Source organism: Pongo abelii, chromosome 10, assembly GCF_028885655.2.
Source record: "Pongo abelii isolate AG06213 chromosome 10, NHGRI_mPonAbe1-v2.0_pri, whole genome shotgun sequence".
NCBI classification, from domain to species: domain Eukaryota; kingdom Metazoa; phylum Chordata; class Mammalia; order Primates; family Hominidae; genus Pongo; species Pongo abelii.
In genome coordinates this window covers 54,005,049-54,023,696 of record NC_071995.2, presented here as the reverse complement: position 1 = coordinate 54,023,696, position 18,648 = coordinate 54,005,049, and the positions used below count along the sequence as shown (strand labels likewise).

General features: G+C 47.8%; 3 protein-coding genes across 4 annotated transcripts; all 3 read right to left on the bottom strand.

The window, feature by feature from the left end:
- Window positions 1–796: 796 nt before the first annotated feature.
- On the bottom strand, window positions 797–5,414 carry ZC3H10 (zinc finger CCCH-type containing 10). 2 transcript variants are annotated; one of them, XM_054527293.2, is made up of 3 exons: window positions 4,572–5,414; window positions 4,176–4,239; window positions 797–2,784 (listed from the first exon to the last, which is right to left on the bottom strand). In XM_054527293.2, exon 3 carries the CDS (start codon window positions 2,730–2,732, stop codon window positions 1,428–1,430), a length of 1,305 nt encoding a protein of 434 aa, XP_054383268.1. In that variant the 5' UTR covers window positions 2,733–2,784; window positions 4,176–4,239; window positions 4,572–5,414; the 3' UTR covers window positions 797–1,427. The 2 variants fall into 2 exon arrangements, with proteins under 2 accessions (XP_054383268.1, XP_024111819.1); XM_024256051.3 differs by having other exon boundaries at window positions 5,021–5,414.
- A 106-nt stretch (window positions 5,415–5,520) lies between these two features.
- On the bottom strand, window positions 5,521–6,715 carry RPL41 (ribosomal protein L41). Its single transcript, NM_001131169.2, is given in 3 exon segments — window positions 5,521–5,865; window positions 6,142–6,164; window positions 6,550–6,715. Coding segments are annotated over 3 exon segments (78 nt in total). The 5' UTR covers window positions 6,562–6,715; the 3' UTR covers window positions 5,521–5,822.
- Window positions 6,716–9,381: 2,666 nt separating this feature from the next.
- PA2G4 (proliferation-associated 2G4) lies at window positions 9,382–18,514 on the bottom strand. The gene is given in 13 exon segments (NM_001131245.1): window positions 9,382–10,466; window positions 11,760–11,813; window positions 11,980–12,107; window positions 12,231–12,325; window positions 12,602–12,735; window positions 12,817–12,895; window positions 13,367–13,445; window positions 13,997–14,060; window positions 15,673–15,765; window positions 16,031–16,100; window positions 16,192–16,297; window positions 16,577–16,705; window positions 18,277–18,514. Coding segments are annotated over 13 exon segments (1,185 nt in total). The 5' UTR covers window positions 18,365–18,514; the 3' UTR covers window positions 9,382–10,400.
- Between the last annotated feature and the right edge of the window lie 134 nt (window positions 18,515–18,648).

Sequence of the window (18,648 nt, the reverse complement as noted above, 5' to 3'; positions counted from 1 at the left end):
CATCTCCAGTGCCAGATGTGACCTGAGTGATCAACCAGACAAGAGAGCAAGAGGTAGCAGGAGACATGATGAGGGGGAACACAATCCAGGATCACTCTCTACCCCCAAATCTACTGTCCCATTAGACTAGACACCTGAGTTGTTTTCCCTACATCAGCCGTGAGCTGAGGAGGAACTGAGGTTTGACTACTGGGGCCCCTGGCCTTACTCACTTAAGTAGATTTAAAACTTCTGGTCCTATGTGGGGACAGAGGAAAGGAATGGACCCTGAGGCTTGTATCCCTAGAAGGACTCTCTTTTCCCAGACCCCCCAAGCCTTGAAGGCTTAAGGAACTGGCCACTGAAGAGGTGGGGTAGGAGGGACATTAACTGCCATCAACTGAGCGGCAATTGCCATCAACTCCACCTGTCCTGCTGTTTGAATAAGGATCTGTCAACTATGTAACATCCCATCCCCATTTCTCAGCAAATACACTCTCCTTACTGCCTGCCCTGCTAAATGACCCTAGGAGCCCTGGTTACTAAGGCAACCTGGGAATAGCACATACAGACAGAGACCAGAAACAGATGGCACTATTTTTAAACTAGACTAGGTGGCTCCAAAGCTTTTACCCCATAAAGTGCCTTCCCCAAAGCCCCATTTGGTCTTGTTCTGGGTCCCTATCCTTCTTCACTGGCTTCTGTCCATCTTACCAAGGCTATGTGAGGCTGGGGTCTTTATCCCATTTTGGCATGAGATCTATTTACTGCTCCCATCTTCCACACGGAATATCTAAGCAAGTTTTCACTGCCTCCATTTGTTAAAAATAATTGTTCTTTTATTTCTTTGGAAAGTAGTGGGCCCTGCCCTATGGATTTTCAGGTCAAACTAGGGTAATGAATGCTCCCCTAGACTTTGGGCTGGAGCACTATGGTCCCAGCCTTCCTAGGGCCCAGAAGCAATTCCTGTTACTGTCCAACCCAACCAACCAGGACCCAAATTGTCTGAAGGCTCCTATCAGGCCTTCTCTCCTGACCACCCACTTCCCAATCTTTCCTGGCTTTCTCTGTGGGCAGGGTATTTTTTTCTTCCAAAACCAGTGCTGGAACCTGTGCTGTGCAGAAGACAGGACAAGACGAGGGATGTTCCCGAATTCCCATAAAAGGACACAGCCCCTCAGTCAGTCCTTCCTCTCTGCTGGCTTCAGTCTGCACTCCTCTGCAAGCCCCCACTGTGAGGCTTGAAGATGGACAAGAGGACCCTCATAAAAGGGAGGTGAGAGAAAAGACACCATCCCAACCCCTCCTCAGGACATACTCCTTGTAGTCTCTTGTCCTAGTTCTCAAAGGAGCCCTTCAGACAGGGCTGGGGAAGGCTAGGTGAGTGGACAAGGGCCCCCTGACCCCAGCCCTGCGAGGCTATACCAGGGGAGTGTCCATTAGCCCCATCAGTGTGGCATGGCCGTGATGCGCATGCTCTGGGAAGCGATAGGGTAAGTCACCATGGGAGTGGTGGTGTGGCTCATTGTGATTCCTGCCAAGGGTTGGGCCATCGATACAGCCACAGGGGCCACAGGAGCCACAGATACAGCCACAGGAGCCATGGAGACAGGTGGGGGTGCCATTCCCTGGGCAATTGTTTGAGCCAGGGCAGCTGACAGTGGCGTGATCTCTGGGGTCAAGTGTGGGGGTGGGGGTGGTGGAGCAGCAGGAGGTGCAGCATTAGTTGGGGGAGCAGCTGGAGCTCCAGCAGGGGCCACCAGTTCTTGCTGGGACACTGGACGAGGCTGTAGAGCTTGGCTGCTGAGAGTAGTGTGAGTCTGGGCAATGCCATGGTTAAAAGTGGCAACAGTGCCCACAGTGGGGGCCAGAGTCTGCTCAGTCGCTGGTGCAGTGGAGCTCAGGGTTATGACCTTGGCCTGATTGCGGAACTGAGCATTTTGTTCCAGTAATACCTCATTGGTGGCCAGCAGGTTACTGACCTGCTTCTTTAACTCCTCTACCCGCTTCCTGAGCATGGCATTCTCCTCCTCTAGCAGTCTGCACTCCACCCCTCGCGGTGGAGCCAAGCTATATTCATATGACTCAAAATGAGGGCCATCAGGGGGGCAGCATCCACCTCGCCGGCGTTTTGGGCCTGGCTCATGGTCCTCAAAGCCCCTGTCAGGAAGGTCATAGATATCATAGAGATCATGACGTCGTCCTGGGAGGACTGAGCCTGTTGAGCCCCCACCAGTGCCTCCTCCACCCCGACCATCAAACTCAAAATCCCGTTGCAGGTGACGGAACTTGCACTTGGCTCCTCTCTGACAGTCACCCTTGAGAAAGTCACGGCAGATAGGGACCTCCTCCTTGCCATTTGGTAGGTCAGCCGGTGAAAGGCCAAGGCCAGCTGCTACTTTCTGCCTCAGCCGTGGGGGAAGCTCTCCTGTCTTCTTATAGCCGTCCTCATCTTCCTTGGAGCCATGGATGAAACGGCAATTTGGGCGGCTACACTCCTTGTTCTGGAAGTCATGGCAGAAGATGAACTCGTTTTTGCTCACCCCCAAGTTGGACACCTCGCTCATGTCTGGGTGGCGATATCGGCAACGCTTGCCGCGCTTGCACACATTCCTCAAGAAGTCTCTACAGATGGCATCTGAGCTGGCCCCGCCACTCCCTGCCCCTGCGCCATTGCCCTCCTCGCTGCCACCGCCTCCAGGGCCTCCACCGCTGCTCCCGGTACCGTTGGCATAGCTGTCCCGGTCAGGCATCCTGGTCCCGCCCAACTCAGGGTTTTCTTTATCTTGCCACTCTTGGTGACCACTACAAAAGAGGAGAACTGTATCAAACAGGAGTCCTCCAGGGAGATCCCACTCTTCCTGACTATAAAGCAGGCAGCCCAGAGGGGCAATGGCTTTAGAGATGGAGAATCTAAGGGATAAGAATTCTGGCTGAAATGTCTGACTCATCAAAAGTCCCTCCCAGGCTTTTGTGCACATGGTCTGGGTCAGAATGATTCACACTTGCCTGGCTAACGGAGGAGGGAAGGAGTTGGGGTGAAGCCACCTTATTTCACTAATGATGATAGGCCCAGGAGGGAGCAGGGAAAAAATAGTGTTGGATTTCATCTTTCCTTCTGAGCTGACCTTATTAAAGTTGTGGAAGTGAAATTAAAACTGCAGTCAGTATCTGAATAGTCTGGGAGGACTGGAAATAGTGCCCAAGATGGGCTACTGAGCTACTAGGGCTGTAGAAGATGGGACACTGGTAACAAAACTTCCTTAACCCCTTTTCCTTTTCCTCAGGTGAGGGCTGTGTACACATCAAATCTCTAGAAGCCAAGAAATCCTGGGTGAAGAGACTGGTGTCACCAGCTTGAGGGGAGTCTCAAAACCTGTCATATTTTAGTATTCCCTCCCAGCCGTCATCACTGTCAACCGCAGAGAGGTCAGCCCCCTCTATTTCAGGGTAGGAGTTCTAAGTTAGAGTCTCCACTTCTAGATTTCCCAGGACAAACCATTTGTGATAAGGTCAAGTGGGAAGGAGTTAATTTCACAGGAACAAGTGACCTTTCCCCATTCCCCACCCCCTTCCTACTCCCCTATGTGAAGATCCCACTGACATCCAACCACACCATTCCTCAACCCATAAAGATCCTCTTTATTTATAGACTCCATAAAAGCTTTTTAAGTCTCCTATTTCCCAAGAGAGCTTTGGAATGTCAGTCCACTGCCCTGGTTCTAGCCCTCCCCTCTCTCCACCCCCAGTAAGACCTGGAGTCCCTGCTACCACGTGTCTGACCTCCCAAACCTTTCCTATGCGGTGTTCAGGCTCCCCCTGCTGCTGAAATAGGAAAACTTCATATTGTTCCCTTTGAGCATAAGGGAATCTTTCCTGATTACTTTGGCCTTGACCCACCCCCACCCCACTGCTGTGACTTTGCCTTCAGATCTCCCTAAAATGAACTAACCAAACCAGAGGCCAGAGTTACAAGAGAATCTGTAAGAGGGTCCTCCTCCTCTAAAGAGAGGTAGTCCTAGAATAGAAGCAATCAAGGAAAGAAGTGGTAAAAGAAGATACAAACTTTTAGTAAAGGGGAATGACCGGGTGAAGTACAAATGCCATCTATCCAAGCCTGGCTCACGTTGCAAGTCGCACCAGCAGCAGATAATGTTATGATGCTCCTCCCCACCCAACTCTCCCAGAATTGATACCTGAGGTAGCTCAGGTGAAGTCCGGGGCTCCTGTGGGTCTCCACCTCCACATCACTGCTGGGTTCTGAGCAGGAAGAAAAACAGAGACTTGGGTGGAAGAAGGAGTAAGAGTGGAGGACTATGGGGTGGTTGTCACAGGAAAGAAATCTGACAAAACGGCAAAGCTTCGGGAACGTCAGGATTTCCTCAGGGTTCAAATTGAACTTCACCTCTCCAAGGGAGAAGTTGCCAGTAAGAAGAGTAAGAGATAAAACTAATTCGGAGGGACTGGGAGGATGGGTTGGAAAACCAGCCCTGAGTGAACAAAGAGTGCGGGGCGCCCTGCCTCAAGATGAAAGAGGATGTGAGGGTCAGAGCCCGGCTAAGGGTTGGAGTTAGTAATAGCTAGTGAGGAACCTTAAAAGGGCAGCGTCTGACAGTGCATTGGGATGGCCGATTAGACTTGAAGGCAGTGATTGTGACGCTTCCCAACACCCTAGAGTTTGCGAAAGAAGTCCTAGGAGTTTTCCCGCAGCAAGTCTTCTAGCTTGGCAGGTTCCGTGCAGTGCCGCCGGCGCTCAGCCGTGGGCTACGTGAATGGGACACTAAGGGCGCGCGAAGTGAAGCGGGGAGCTGGAGCTCCAGGTGTCATCAAGCTGAGGGGATGGGCAGGGTTGTGACGTCACGAAGCTGGCGTTTGCTCGCGATGCGGGGTCACTCAGAAAAGGGGCACTGCCCTGGGGTGTGAGGACGAGCCAGCTCGGTTCTGGGGGGCCTTGTGTGGCCCGGCCGAGCCCAGCCGCTGGGCCGGCCCCGACTCCTCCCCTCCGGGCGCGGCCTCCACCTAAGTCTCCCGCCTCCCTCACCTGCCGCCGCCGCCGTAGTTGCTGCTGCCGCCTGCCGGTCCTCTAGCTTCGACAAAGAGCCGCCTACCCGATCGCTCTTCCGCTTCCTGCGGAAGAAGTGACGCTCTAGCCCCCAGACCCGGAACTATACTCTGTGGTGTACGAAGTACGCGTGCGACATGCCGCAGGAAGTTCCCAGCACGCTTTGCGTGTCACCATGGCAACCCAACCCAAAGGGACGACGTGGTCTACGAAGCGGTAGTCGCCAAGGCAGGCCTCCTGGAAAGGGGCGGTACCAGTATTGGCCCCAAATAACCCGCGAAACCTAAAACCTGCCTCCAGAGATGTACCATATCCCATCCAACTCCAGCGAGATGCAAACCACACCACATAACCCAGGCTGTTGCCTTTATAGCTTTGATACCCTCCATAGCACAGGTACTGACAGGGCAAACTGTAATGACAGAAAACCCCCACCCGATGGAACCATAAAAAACATAATAGACAAGACGATTTAATTCTTCAGCTAAAACAGCGGAAGAGGTGATTTATTATATGGTTGTTACACTCGGCCACAAATAAACACAGAAATAGTCCAGAATGTCACAGGTCCAGGGCAGAGGACCAACATGGGCATTTTGTTTATGAGCAAGGTGGGTCTCAGAGGTGATCGGCGATCAGAGGGCGATGAAGTTCTAGATCCATTGAGACAAGCTCTAGACAGTAGAGTAGCATGCAGTCCCACAACTTGTACCAGCATCCCCAGCGTCTGGCATTCCATGTTTCTGCTCCTGTGGCCTCCACGGTGCAACAAGCTAGCGGTTTACTTGGACCTCTGCCTCATCTTTCTTCTTTTGCGCTTCAGCCTGAAAAGCAGACACAGGAATGGAATACACCTATCCTCAAACCAGAGTTGTCTTTCCCTCCCACATTAAATCAAACGTCCATATAAAGAATGAGGTGGTAAAATGAACAAGCACTACGGTTCTATCGTCCTCTGTTCTGTTCAATCCTTGGCTCTAGGAAGAAAACACTCAAACGTTTTCCTTCTAAAGATCTTTTAAGATTTCCAAACCAAATGTTTCTCCTAAGTTTTGTCCAAGGAACTTCCCTCCTCCTGGGCTAGCAAAGTCTCAACATACCTGCGCATTCGCTTCTTCCTCCACTAGCAACCGATCACAAGCAGCAGATAATTTTTTTAAAAAAAGAAGAGATGAAGCTTATTAGTAGGCTTAGGAGGAATATGAAGTGCACTCTTTAGAACCGTACAGATTCTTAACCAAGAAGTATGAAAGATTGGTCGGAACAACTACATCAGTAACTTGGACACCCTCCCAACATAAAATCAGAATTCCACCCTTTTCTAATCCCACCCTCTGTACCCATAGCACTTAACCGCTAGCTCTCTCACAAACTACCTTTTCTCTCCCACCAGTTCTTGGGCACCCTTGAAACCCAGTAGTTCAGGAGGTATGGCGGACTTGCCTTAGTCTCCCCCCTACTACTCGCCAACTCCTACGTTCCCAAGCTTACTACCAGGAACCGCTCACCTTGGCTCTCATGGCGCAGAGGTTTCTACAAGGAAAGACAGAAAGGCTACAGTTAGTTTGCTGTGATGATGGTAAGTGCCGAGGTCAGATGTCTATGGATTGTACACGGAATCCGAGCACAGGAACCAAAAACACTTACCCAAGAAAATGGCGCTAAAGCCGAGAGAAAGCCGAAGTTCCGTCTACGGCTATTTAACGGAGCGCCGGGTGTCGTCACTTCCGCTTTCGCGCCCTTCCCCCACCAAGGGCGGGGCTACCCAATGGGCGTAACAATGGTTTCGGACCTTCTTGTAGAGGAGTAGGTTGAGTTAGTTCTCTCGGAAGACCGAGTATTTGGTTTTCGAGTTACCAATTCCCCCCCAGATTTAGTATGAGGACGCTGTGTTATTTAAACGTCAGCACCTATTTCCAATATTGGACCTAGAGGTGCAGACGGGGAAAAAATAGCGACCTCCACCTTCCCTCGCATTGCTTTTTGGGAGTTGCAGTTCCCTGGAGAAGTCCTCCATTTTGCTATGGATAGGCGCGGACTGTACAGAAATTCTTGTTTTACTGGTTTGCCTTCTTTTCTTTCTTTATTTTTTTCTTTTTTGAGACAGGATCTCACTGTGTCACCCAGGCTGGAGTGCAGTGACGCGATCTCGGCTCACCGCAATTTCCGTCTCCTGAGTTCAAGCGATTCTCCCTCCACAGCTTCCCGAGCAGCTGGGACAACAGGCGCGCGCCACTTGGCTAATTTTTGTATTTTTAGTAGAGACGAGGTTTCGCCGTGTTGCCCAGGCTGGTCTCGAACTCCTGAGCTCAAGCGATCCGCCCGCCTCGGCCTCGCAAAGTGCTGGGATTACAAGCATGAGCCACCGCGCCCAGCCGGTTTGCTTTATTTTCTAAAATAAATTGCTGCAGGGTGATTCGATTCCGGAACCATCGAAGGTCCTAAGATTTCAGAACATAGGAAGATATAAAGTGGGGATTCGGAAAAGCTGCCATACTTCAAAAAATATTCTCTCACTGTTTTAAGACAGAGCAATTATTTTTCCTAAATTTCAAGAATAAAATAGCTGATTATAGTCTTTCCCCACGATGCCTGAAACAAAATATCACTAGAGATTCCTGGCTACAATGCATCATTTGTTCAGAAAATACGTCAGCGGGCTGGGCACGGTGGCTCATGCCTGTAATCCCAGCACTTTGGGAGGCTGAGGTGGGGGAATCTCGAGCCCAGGAAGTCAAGGCTGCAGTGACTTATGCAGTGATTCTCTAGGGGTGAAGAGCGAACCAACGGACATAGGGAGAAAATTAGCTAAATCTAGGGAAAGTATGACATTTGGTGTTAAGATAAAGAACTTCCCAGTTTGATTGTATGCTCAGGTGAGAAGCACTGGAAAACAACCGGATCCCCTAAGATTTGGCTACAGGAAACTTTTGAGTTAATGGGGGATGAAAAAGAACCCTTTCCCTATAGAGACTTCATCTTATAGTTTAAAATACTGTAACATTTTGTATGTGATTGTTACAATCCCTCTTTTTTTGTGGTTTCTCTTTATTATATTCCAGGATAGCATTTCACTTTCAATCCCTGAAAAACATTTTTAAAATTAGGTTCCTTCTAAGTAGTTGTAGTATTGTCACCACCCAAATATATATGACAATTTTTTTGAAACAAAAAAAAAATCCTAGCAGAATTATTTTGTATCAATTCCACCAAGATTTCAACTAACGATTGCCAACTAGTCTATAAGCTCTTTGAGGGAAATTTTGTTTTGTTTGCTTGCTTTTAATACGGAATCTCACTCTTGTCACCCAGGCTGGAGTGCAGTGGCGCGATCTTGGCTCACTGCAACCTCCGCCTCCTGGGTTCAAGAGATTCTCCTGCCTCAGTCTCCCAAGTAGCTGGGATTACAGGTGCCCGCCACTAAGCCTGGCTTTTTGTATTTTTAGTAGAGATGGGGTTTCACCATGTTGGCCAGGCTGGTCTTGATCTCCTGACCTCAGGTGATCTGCCTGCCTCAGCCTCCCAAAGTGCTGGATTACAGGCATGAGCCACTGCACTTGGCTGTTTTTTCTTTCTTTTTTTTAATAGACTTAATTTTTTAGAACAGTTTTAGGTTCACAGCAAAATTGAGAAAGGTATAGACATTTCCCACACATATAGCCTCCCCCTTTATAAACATCACTCCACCCTGCCAGAGTGGTACATTTGTTAACAATAGAACCTACGTTGATATACCATTATCACCCCAAATCCATAGTTTTGTTTACACTAGGGTTCACTCTTGGCATTCTACATTCTTTGCCTTTGGACAAATGCGTAAGCAAGGAGAGAGAGATGAACAGGCAAAACACAGAGGATTTTTAGGGCACTGAAACTACTCTATTTTAATGGCAGATACACATCATTACACATTTGACCTGTGTTCAGTTCTGTTCACTTGTATTATCTCTAGTTTAGCAATTCCTGACATGTAGTAAGATAAACTAATTACCCATCTGACCTTAGTCTGGCCCTGAAAACTAGTGTACCAGACATTCTTCCTGGCTTCTTGAATTCAAGATAAACACTTGCAGTGCTGTTTTTGCAGTACACATTAAGTGTCCTAGCCCCAAACAAATCTTAGCAGTAAGGACTGTTTCTACTTAGAAAATTACACCACCCAACTCCAGCAGGTAACTTACTATATCATCAAAGATTCTAGGATTTGTGTCTTCTGCAAGTCAAGACATTCCTCATTTTGGGAAGGTAGAGCATGGCACTGTGGAGGAACAGTTCCAATACCACTTCAACTGACATTCTCCCCACCTCCATCAAATAAGAGCAGCATACAAAGCACATCATTATGAGCAAATCCAAATTTATTTTAATGTCATGTAATTTTCAATGTGTTTAAAAACCTCATAAGTTACTGGGAGCCCTAGTTTCCTGGGACAGCATGCCAGAGGTACTGAAATTTGTCACCTTTCTCTACAAACCCCCAGCAATCCAATCCAAGTCCATAGCTTCAGAAAGCCAGGAGTTGTGTCTTCAGTCAGTCTATCCTCTGGTTCTTGGTTTTTCTTTCAAGGGAGGGAGATCACAATATTTCAAACAGGGAACAAAACCAGCTGAGCTTCCAGCTCAGGTTTGTGTAAGATGGAGCGAGGAAAGACCCCACTGACTCCAGAGAAAAGGGTAAGGTTGAGATGGATTATTTCTTTACAGCTTTGTGAAAATGGAAGAAAAAAGATTTACAAATGAGGATCCATTTCATAGATGAGAATCTCTTCATAAATGAAGGCTCCAGCTCCTAAAATGGGAGGGGCCTGACTGGACAGCCTGAATCAGATGAGGAATCGGCCACACTGAATAAAAACAATCTGAAAAATAATCCTCTTAATTTTGAAGCCAGATAAAATATTTGGGGAGAATGGAAAAAAGAGGAAAAAGCCCCAAACAGATGGAAAAATGCTGACATCAGAGTGGTATAAAAAAATTCGGCTGAGTTTTCAGTGGTGGTGGCTAATTTAGCCCTGTTCTGTAGTAGGGCACAAACCTTGACCAAGCAGAGAGTAGTAGAAAAGGCTAGAAAGAGGGGCTTGAAGACGATGAATTTTGACTCCTGATTTTATTATTCAATTTCTTTTTTTCATTTAAAGTAGTCTTCCGTGGTTGGGAAGCCTCGCCTCCCAAGACCAGAGTCAGTTGGAGCTGGTTGTTGTTGGAAGGGAGTGGGTTGGGGAACTGGGGTGGGGGCAGGGAGATCCCCCCGCTCTGCTGGCGTTCCTAGGTGGAGAAGAAGAACTGCACTTCACAGAGTCTGGGGTTTGGTGGGAAGGGGATGAGGCAGGAGCAGCAAGCTGGGGAGATGGGACCCACCTCAGTCCCCAGCTTCATTTTCTTCTAATGTTTCCCCACTGGTGGCATTCTCTGCAGTCTTGGAGGCCTATATGCAAGGAAAGGAGAGGGAGAAGACGTGTCAGTTTCTAACTACTTGGGGGTGTCTAGGACCAGAGATAAAAGTATTTTTTTTTTCTGAGACAGTCTCACTCTGTCACCCAGGCTGGAGTGCAGTGGTACAACTTCCCTGGGTTCAGGTGATCCTCCCACCTCAGCCTCCCAGGTAGCTGGGACTATAGGCACATGCCACAACATACGATTTTTTTGTATTTTTTGTAGAGATGAGGTTTTACCATGTTGCCCGGGCTGATCTTGAACTCCTGGGCTCAAGTGATGCTCCTGCCTAGGCCTCCCAAACTGTTGGGATTATATGTGTGAACCACCACACCCAGCCATAAAGTTATCTCAATCCTGTGGGTCACAGCTGAAATAAAGACACACAGGTCTCTGACTTACAATGGCCAACTTGTGATTTTTCAACTTCACAATGGTGTGAAAGCAATATGGATATTTCAATACATGATAATTTGTTCAATAAATGTTTTGAGCACATTCAAGGTAGGCCAGGCTAAGCTCTGAGGTTCATGGTAGGTTAAGGTATATCAAAGCCATTTTGAGCCAGGCATGGTGGTGGCTACTCAGCAGGTCAAGACAGGACAATCGCTTGAACCCAGGAGGAGTTTGAGGATACAGTGAGCTATGATCATGCCACTACACGTCAGCCTGGGTGACACAGTGAGATCATCTCTTTTTTTGAGACAGAGTTTCGCTCCTGTTGCCGAGGCTGGAGTGCAACAGTGCGATCTCGGCCCAATGCAACCTCTGCCTCCCAGATTCAAACAATTCTCCTGCCTCAGCCTCCCGAGTAGCTGGGATTACAAGCATGTGCCACCATACCCAGCTAATTTTGTATTTTTAGTAGAGATGGGGTTTCTCTCTGTGTTGGTCAGGCTGATCTCAAACTCCAGACCTCAGGTGATCCGTCCGCCTTGGCCTCCCAAAGTGCTGGGATTACAGGCGTGAGCCACTGTGCCCAGCCAAAACAAGGCTGGGCATGGCAGCTCATGCCTGTAATCCCAACAGTTTGGGAGGCTGAGGTGGAAGGACTGTTCAAGGCCAGGAGTTTGAGACTCTGTCTCTTAAAAAAAATATATATATTTTTTTAAATCCATTTTGACTTACGATATTTTCAATTTATGATGGATTTACTGGGACAAAGTTCTATCATATAAGTTGAGGAGCATCTGTATAAAAATCCGTATTCCACTACAACTTAACACAGTGGGAGAAAGAGGGATCAGGTTCACCCTGCCAGAGAGGGATGATCATAATAACACACCTTCTTTTTTTTCTTTTTCTGGGTTTTTCGACTTGCAGAACTCTGGAGGAGGGCCTGGAAAACAGGAAGAAGGAAAAAAAATTTTGAGGAATGTGGAGGAAATTAAAAATAAAGGGTTACTTTCAGTACTGTAGCTCTTTTCAGGACTTTGCTGGCATTTAGCCCTCACTCCCAGGCAGGATACCATGTACATACTCACCACCTTCTATTCCATACTAACCTTTAGCTCTGCATCCTGGACCTCCATCTCAGACTTGTAGAGGTCAGGCTCGAAGGGACCACTGGTTATCCGCATGGGGCCATTGGGCATGAGCAGAACTGTAAATTTAAACTGGGCAACAAATTCACCTATGGCAAAAATGAAGATGTGTTTTGATAAAAAGTTCCTTTGTCATACTTAGCTCTTCTGAATTTACAGGAAGGATATCATATAATCAGGGAATCCAAAGTGAAGCTCTTTTTAGAACTCACCCTCCTTCTCATAGAGAACATTAAATGGTTGCAGCAGTTCATGTTTGGCGCACTCCACCACACCCATCCGAGCCTTCTTCTCATCTTCAAATGCTCTGGCAGGGAAGATGATATTCAGAGGTATCTTTAACTCCCCATCAAGTCTTACCATTTTGCTCATATTTTAAAATAGCTCCTACCCTCAGGCAGAAATCATGCTTAGGATTGCTCTTTTACATTACCTTCAGTGAGAAGGAGATGGGGAGAGAGAGGGAGGGACTGAGCACGTGCACGCTACAAGTCTAGGCAGGAAGGGAGAGGAAAAAGTGTTCCTGGGTGTATGGTCTGTGAGTCAGACTGGTTCCAAGTACTATCATTGCTAAGTGTAGTACCTTAAAGTAAACGGCATGGCATCAAAACGCCTTTCCACCTCACTGAAGAAGGCACGTGAAGTTTTCATTTTCAGTCCATACTGTTTAGAGGGGTCTCGTTTGTAAATAGTGGTTCTCTGTCCTGCATCCTTGGCCTGAAAGAGTAATTTAAGTAACATTTGGTCTGGTGAACATTCTCAGTCACCCCTCTTTGCCAACTCTGGTACTCTCCTCACCTTGCCCTCTCCTGAGCTGACGAGAACATCCACAGCATATACTTCATGTACCTCAAATTCAGCTTTTTCATGGTCCTTCCTAAAAGGAATAGAGAGAAAGGGAATTTTTTTTTTTTTTTTTTTTTTAACACAGAGTCTCATTCTGTCACCCAGGCTGGAGTGCAGTGGCACAATCTCAGCTCATTGCAACCTCCACCTCCCGGGTTCAAGCAACTCTCCTGCCTCAGCCTCCCAAGTAGCTAGGACTATAGGTGCAAACCACCACGCCTGGCTCATTTTTGTAGTTTTTAGTAGAGACAGGGTTTCGCCATGTTGGTCAGGCTGGTTCCGAACTCGTGACCTCAGGTAATCCACCCGCCTCAGCCTCCCAAAGTGCTGGGATTACAGGCGTGAGCCACCGCGCCCGGCCTAGAGAAAGGGAATATTAAGAGCATCAGGTCACTCCTGAAAACATGGAGTAGAGGGCAGACAAGATTCAGTTACGAGTATAGAAAAAAACCTGATGCCTAGTCTTGTGTGGTAGAAGGTGCTAAGTAGGGTTGGCACCTACTTCTGCTGGTCTGTGGGATTCTGGATAATGGTTTTTTCTCCATCGATGACATGCTGCTTCAACTGGTGTGACAACATACCTGTAGACAGGACACAACCTATGGAACAAGCTATCCAGTACCCCAAAAGGTTTCCAAATCCACCCACTTCAGTAGTTTGAAGGGGTAGGCAGTGAGAAAACTACCTGGTTATGGAAACACAGGGCTCTGAGATTTCTGGCTTAGACTGGACTGTAGCCAGGATAGATCTTCAAGGGAGCAAAAGCCTCAATTCTGCAAAGCCACTCATTCTTTTTTTTTTTTTTGAGAGGGAGTTTCGCTCTTATTGCCCAGACTGGAGTGCAATGGCGCAATCCTGGCTCACTGCAACCTCCTCCTCCCGGGTTCAAGCGATTATCTCGCCTTAGCCTCCCAAGTAGCTGGGATTACAGGCACCCACCACCATGCCCAGCTAATTTTTATATTTTTAGTAGAGACGGGGTTTCACCATGTTGGCCAGGCTGGTCTCAAACTCCTGACCTCAGGTGATCCACCCACCTCAGCCTTCCAAAGTGCTGGGATTACAGGCGTGAGCCACCGCACCTGGCAAAGCCACTCATTCTTAGACCCTCAACCCTGTTACCTGTTCTCACCTTCTATTGGCGTGCAGTTAAATGAGTGGGCGACTTTGTTCCAGGCTTCTGTCACTTGTGTGTTCTAGAAGTACAACATCAAATGAAAGGTGAGATATCAGGAGCTAATAAGTTCTCTACAATGAGAATAAGACGCATAAAAGAACTGAGCGTTCTTTTTTTTTTGAGATGGAGTCTGGCTTTGTCGCCAGGCTGGAGTGCAGTGGCGTGATCTTGGCTCACTGCAATCTCTGCCTCCCGGGTTCAAGCTATTCTCCTGCTTCAGCCTCCTGAGTAGCTGGGATTACAGGCACGCAACACCATGCCCAGCTAATTTTTGTATTTTTAGAAGAGACGGGGTTTCACCATGTTGGCCAGGATGGTCTCGATCTCCTGACCTCGTGATCCGCCCACCTCAGCCTCCCAAAGTACTGGGATTACAGGCATGAGCCACCGCACCTGGCAGAACTGAGCATTCTAATATGCTCCATGAAGTCCCAATGATTCTCATTCACTGGTTTTTCATTTCATAGCTTGATTATCCCTACAATCTAAAAATACTTTATACAGATGCTACTCAACTTGCAATGGGGTTACATCTCCAAAAAACTCATAAGTTGAAAATATCACTAAGTCAAAAATGCATTTAATACACCAAACCTACCTAACATCATAGCCTAGCCTATGTTAAATGTGCTCAAAGCACTTAAAAAACATTATCCTACAGTTGGGCAGAATTATCTAACACATGCCTATTTTATAATAGTGTGGAGTATCTCATGCAATTTACTGAATACTATATGGAAAATGAAAAACAGAATGGTTGTACGGGTACTCAAAGTATAGCTTCTACTGAATGTAGCATCAAGCTGAGGACCAGCTGTATCTGCATATCATTTTACCCAGTGCTTTCACAAAGATGGTCTAATTCAATAAATTTTGCAAGTGAACAGGGCAGATGGATATCCCAATCTAGAAGACAAGGAAACTGAGTCTCAGGTTAAATGATTTGCCCCAGGTTAAATGACTGTTAAGTGAAATAACTTGGTCATAAACCTGGGTTTTCTTTTTTCTTTTTGTAGAGACGGGTCTCGCCATGGTTCCCAAGCTGGTCTCAAACTCCTGGGTTCAAGCAATCCTTCTACCTTGGCCTCCCAAAGTGCTGGGATTACAAGCATGTGCCACCACATGCCTATAATGTTAAGTCCAGTGTTCATCCTTCTTTACCTGGCATTCTAATCTGTTTTGTGGGGACAGCAAATGCTTATTTTTCCTTTTTCTTTTGTGAGACAGGGTTTCATTGTTGCCCAGGCTGGAGTGCAGTGGCATGATCATAGCTCACCACAGCCTCAATCTCCCAGGCTCAGGTGATTCTCCCACCTCAGCCTCCCTGGAAGCTGGGAATACAGGCACGTTACCACGCCCAGCTAATTTTTGTATTTTTTGTAGAAATGGGGTTTCACCATGTTTCCCAGGCTGGTCTTGAACTCCCAGCCTCAAGCTATCCTCCTACCTTGGCCCCCCAAAGTGATGGGATTACAGATGTGAGTCACTGTGCCCAGCTAAATATAGCTAATTTTAAAAAGCTGTTTTATAAGGGGTCTGTAGGGGAGATTGGTAGTTTCATAGAGAGTAGCTATAGGTGCCTAATGCATCTTTGGTTCAACCGAGCTTTGGAATTGGATAAAATAGCTTACCTGATTTCCAGGTTTGACCAGGCGTAGGGCAGCTTCAGCACAAAGGTGAGCTGCCTTAATAACATCTGCTTTCCTCCCTGTTACTTGGGTCCCCTGTAGATAAGGACATGCAATCACTATCTTGCTGGAAAGTCTGTTAACTCAGCTGGCTATCTGGTTAATATCTGTGAGCCCATATGCAAAGACCAGCCAATGAACAGGACGGTAAAAACAACAACAACAACAAAAACCTTTCTCCTTTTGCTTCTCTAGAGACTCTCTCAACTTACGTGGTGATTGGGGGTGGGGATACGAAGCAAATGGCAGTGCATTCCCTCCACCCCCAAGGCTGAACAGAGATCAAAAGCAGGCCACCTACCTGAGCTACATCAACCACAAAAGTATGAGCTACATTAGCAATGAAGCCATCCACATGGACCCCAAGGTCACTGAAAGGCAAGATCAGAGTACTGCATTAGGAACTGGCATTTTGTAAATGCTTTAAAAAAAGAAAAATGCTTTAAAGCGGTTTAACCTTACATTTTTACCAAGTCACCTTCCTTGAGAATATAATCCTGGTCGCTCTTCAAAGGGGAGAAGTGACATACACAGTTATTTACCGAAATGCTGGTGGGAAAAGCAATACCTGTAAAGAAAGAATCATCAGCCTACTGCCTTGCTGTCTCCCAGGAGCCCTAGTGCCCTTCAGAAATGTAGAAGGATTTTTTCAGGGTCTTGCTTAAGTTTCATCAGTTTGGATTAGGTAGGAAACTGCTTATATCCCACTTGCCATTCCAAATTTCCAAATACCTCAGCCAGAGCTGGGGTGGGGACTGCATCATTACAGTGAAAAAAATAAAAACATATAGGATCAAGTAACGGTCAAATGGGAAATTAGTGAGGGATTTTTTTTTTTTTTTTTTACCTTTCTTCATTTCCTTTTCTTTCTTGAAGATTTTCCCTGTTTCTTCCATAATCATGGCATCACCTTTCTCACACAGGCTCAACACCGACACACCTGAGCTAGATGCTTCCACCAAGGACCGAAGTACCCCTGAGGACAGAATCCCATCATGTCAGCCTTGTATGTATTCATTGTCTAGTTACCACCCAAGGAATACCTGGAAGTTGAATTTAAGAGTTTCTATAACACTCCCTAGTGCCATTGCCCTGAGGCTGAAAGGTCAACATTCCCTTCTCTTCCTTACATTATGTGACAACTGGGTATATACAATCCATCTCCCTAGGCAAGGCCTCGGGCTTTCCAAAGACGCTACCTTTGGTGTGATAGGACAGAGTTATGAACTTCAGAGGGTTCTTGCCATGGTATCCCCACATACACGCAAAGACTAGATGAAATTTATAGGCATCAGGGACAAGAAGGTAGACAGAATTGCTGACTCAAAGCCGATGCACTGTTAAATGTTACCGCATTCCTTTCTCAGACACTCTAATTAGGTGTTAGGAATCTCAATCTATATAGACTTATTTCCTCATAAACAAGTGCATAAGCCAAGGGAACTTAATCTAAGGTCCCTGGGTTTCATTTCGGGGGATCATGGCTTATCTAAAAGAAATATGAGGCCAAAGTTATAAACTGTAAGAAAGAGACTTTCTGATTCAAACCACTAGTATCTCAAATACTAAAAGGCACCAAAAACCAGGGTACGATACTAAATGTCCACTGTGATATAAAGCACAGGCTTGATTTTTGATATCTCAGTTTTGGTGATTCTTCGAAAGCTGGTAAAACTCAGATTTTCACCCACAGCACACCTGGAATAAGGATGACTTGTGAAAATCCTAAAATCAGTCCTCCCTTTTCCAGTAATGTTCACAAGCTTGCCTAGTTGGCATAAGACAGAGACTCCAAAACATTTGAGTTGTCAAGTCGCTGAGAAAAACAAATGTGAATGCTAACTAAGGATATCTGCAGATTGGAAAGGTGGTAGTAATGAGTAACTTCAAGAAAAGCCATATATATCTCCAAGACTTGTATTAGAAGCTCCAGGAGTGCTCTCCAACGGTCCCCTTAGCTGGCCCAAGGGTAGAAGGGGGCTCCCACCAGGGTAAGAGCTGAAGTAAAGAAGGAAAGGCTCCAGCAAAGCACGTGGTGGGGAAGCTGGTGTCAGGGACAGTAGTGAAGGAAGAAGGGGGCCAGCCATCCGCAAGGGGACCCAGCAACACGTGCCGGCTTGGCTCCTGACGCCCCGGAGACGCTACAAAAACAGAGGGGCGCTTCTGTCGCCAATAGCTGGGCGCTTCCTTTTCGAGGTGGCCTCGCCGCTGCCAGAATCAGAGGAAGCAGAAATCGGGAATGAAGGATAGGAACAAGAGAAAACACGTCTTGCTGCCTAACAAACGGCCTCGGGTCGGAGCCTGCCAGAGTCCCCTCTCTGCGCTCATCCCGGTCGCCGACCCGCACCTCCATAGACTTCAGCCTGGGCCTGGCCGCTCAGGTCCCAGGCGCGACACCGGGTCTTCCCACCACGCCGTCCCCAGCGGACCGGTGCGGGCCCCTCAGTAGCTCAGTCCGCATGACCCCTCCGCTCCAGCCCCTTCGGGGCCAGCCTGTTACCCTTCCCTATCAGCCTTGATTCCCCCGACCCCCGAGGCCGCACTCACTGTTGGCGATGTCGCCCCCCATCTTATACTTGGTCACGACCAGGTCCTCAGCGATAGTTTGCTCCTGCTGCTCGTCCTCGCCCGACATCTTCCTACTACCACCACTGCAGCCTCGTTTCCCCTGAGCCGCCGCCGCCTCTGTCTCCCTTCCCAGCCACAGGCTGTGGTCAGAGTCCCCTCGATCCTCGAGGAGAGGGCGAGCCAAAGCGCGAGCAAGCAAGGGAGCGGGCAGGCAGGCGAGAGCGAGAAGCTGCGAGCGCGCGGGCTGAGGCGCAGGGCACGCTGGGACAACTAGTCCTCTCCACCGCCAGCCTCTAGCCGCTCTCGAGGGCTTTCGAACTACAATTCCCAGCCTGCCTCTCGCGCTCCTAA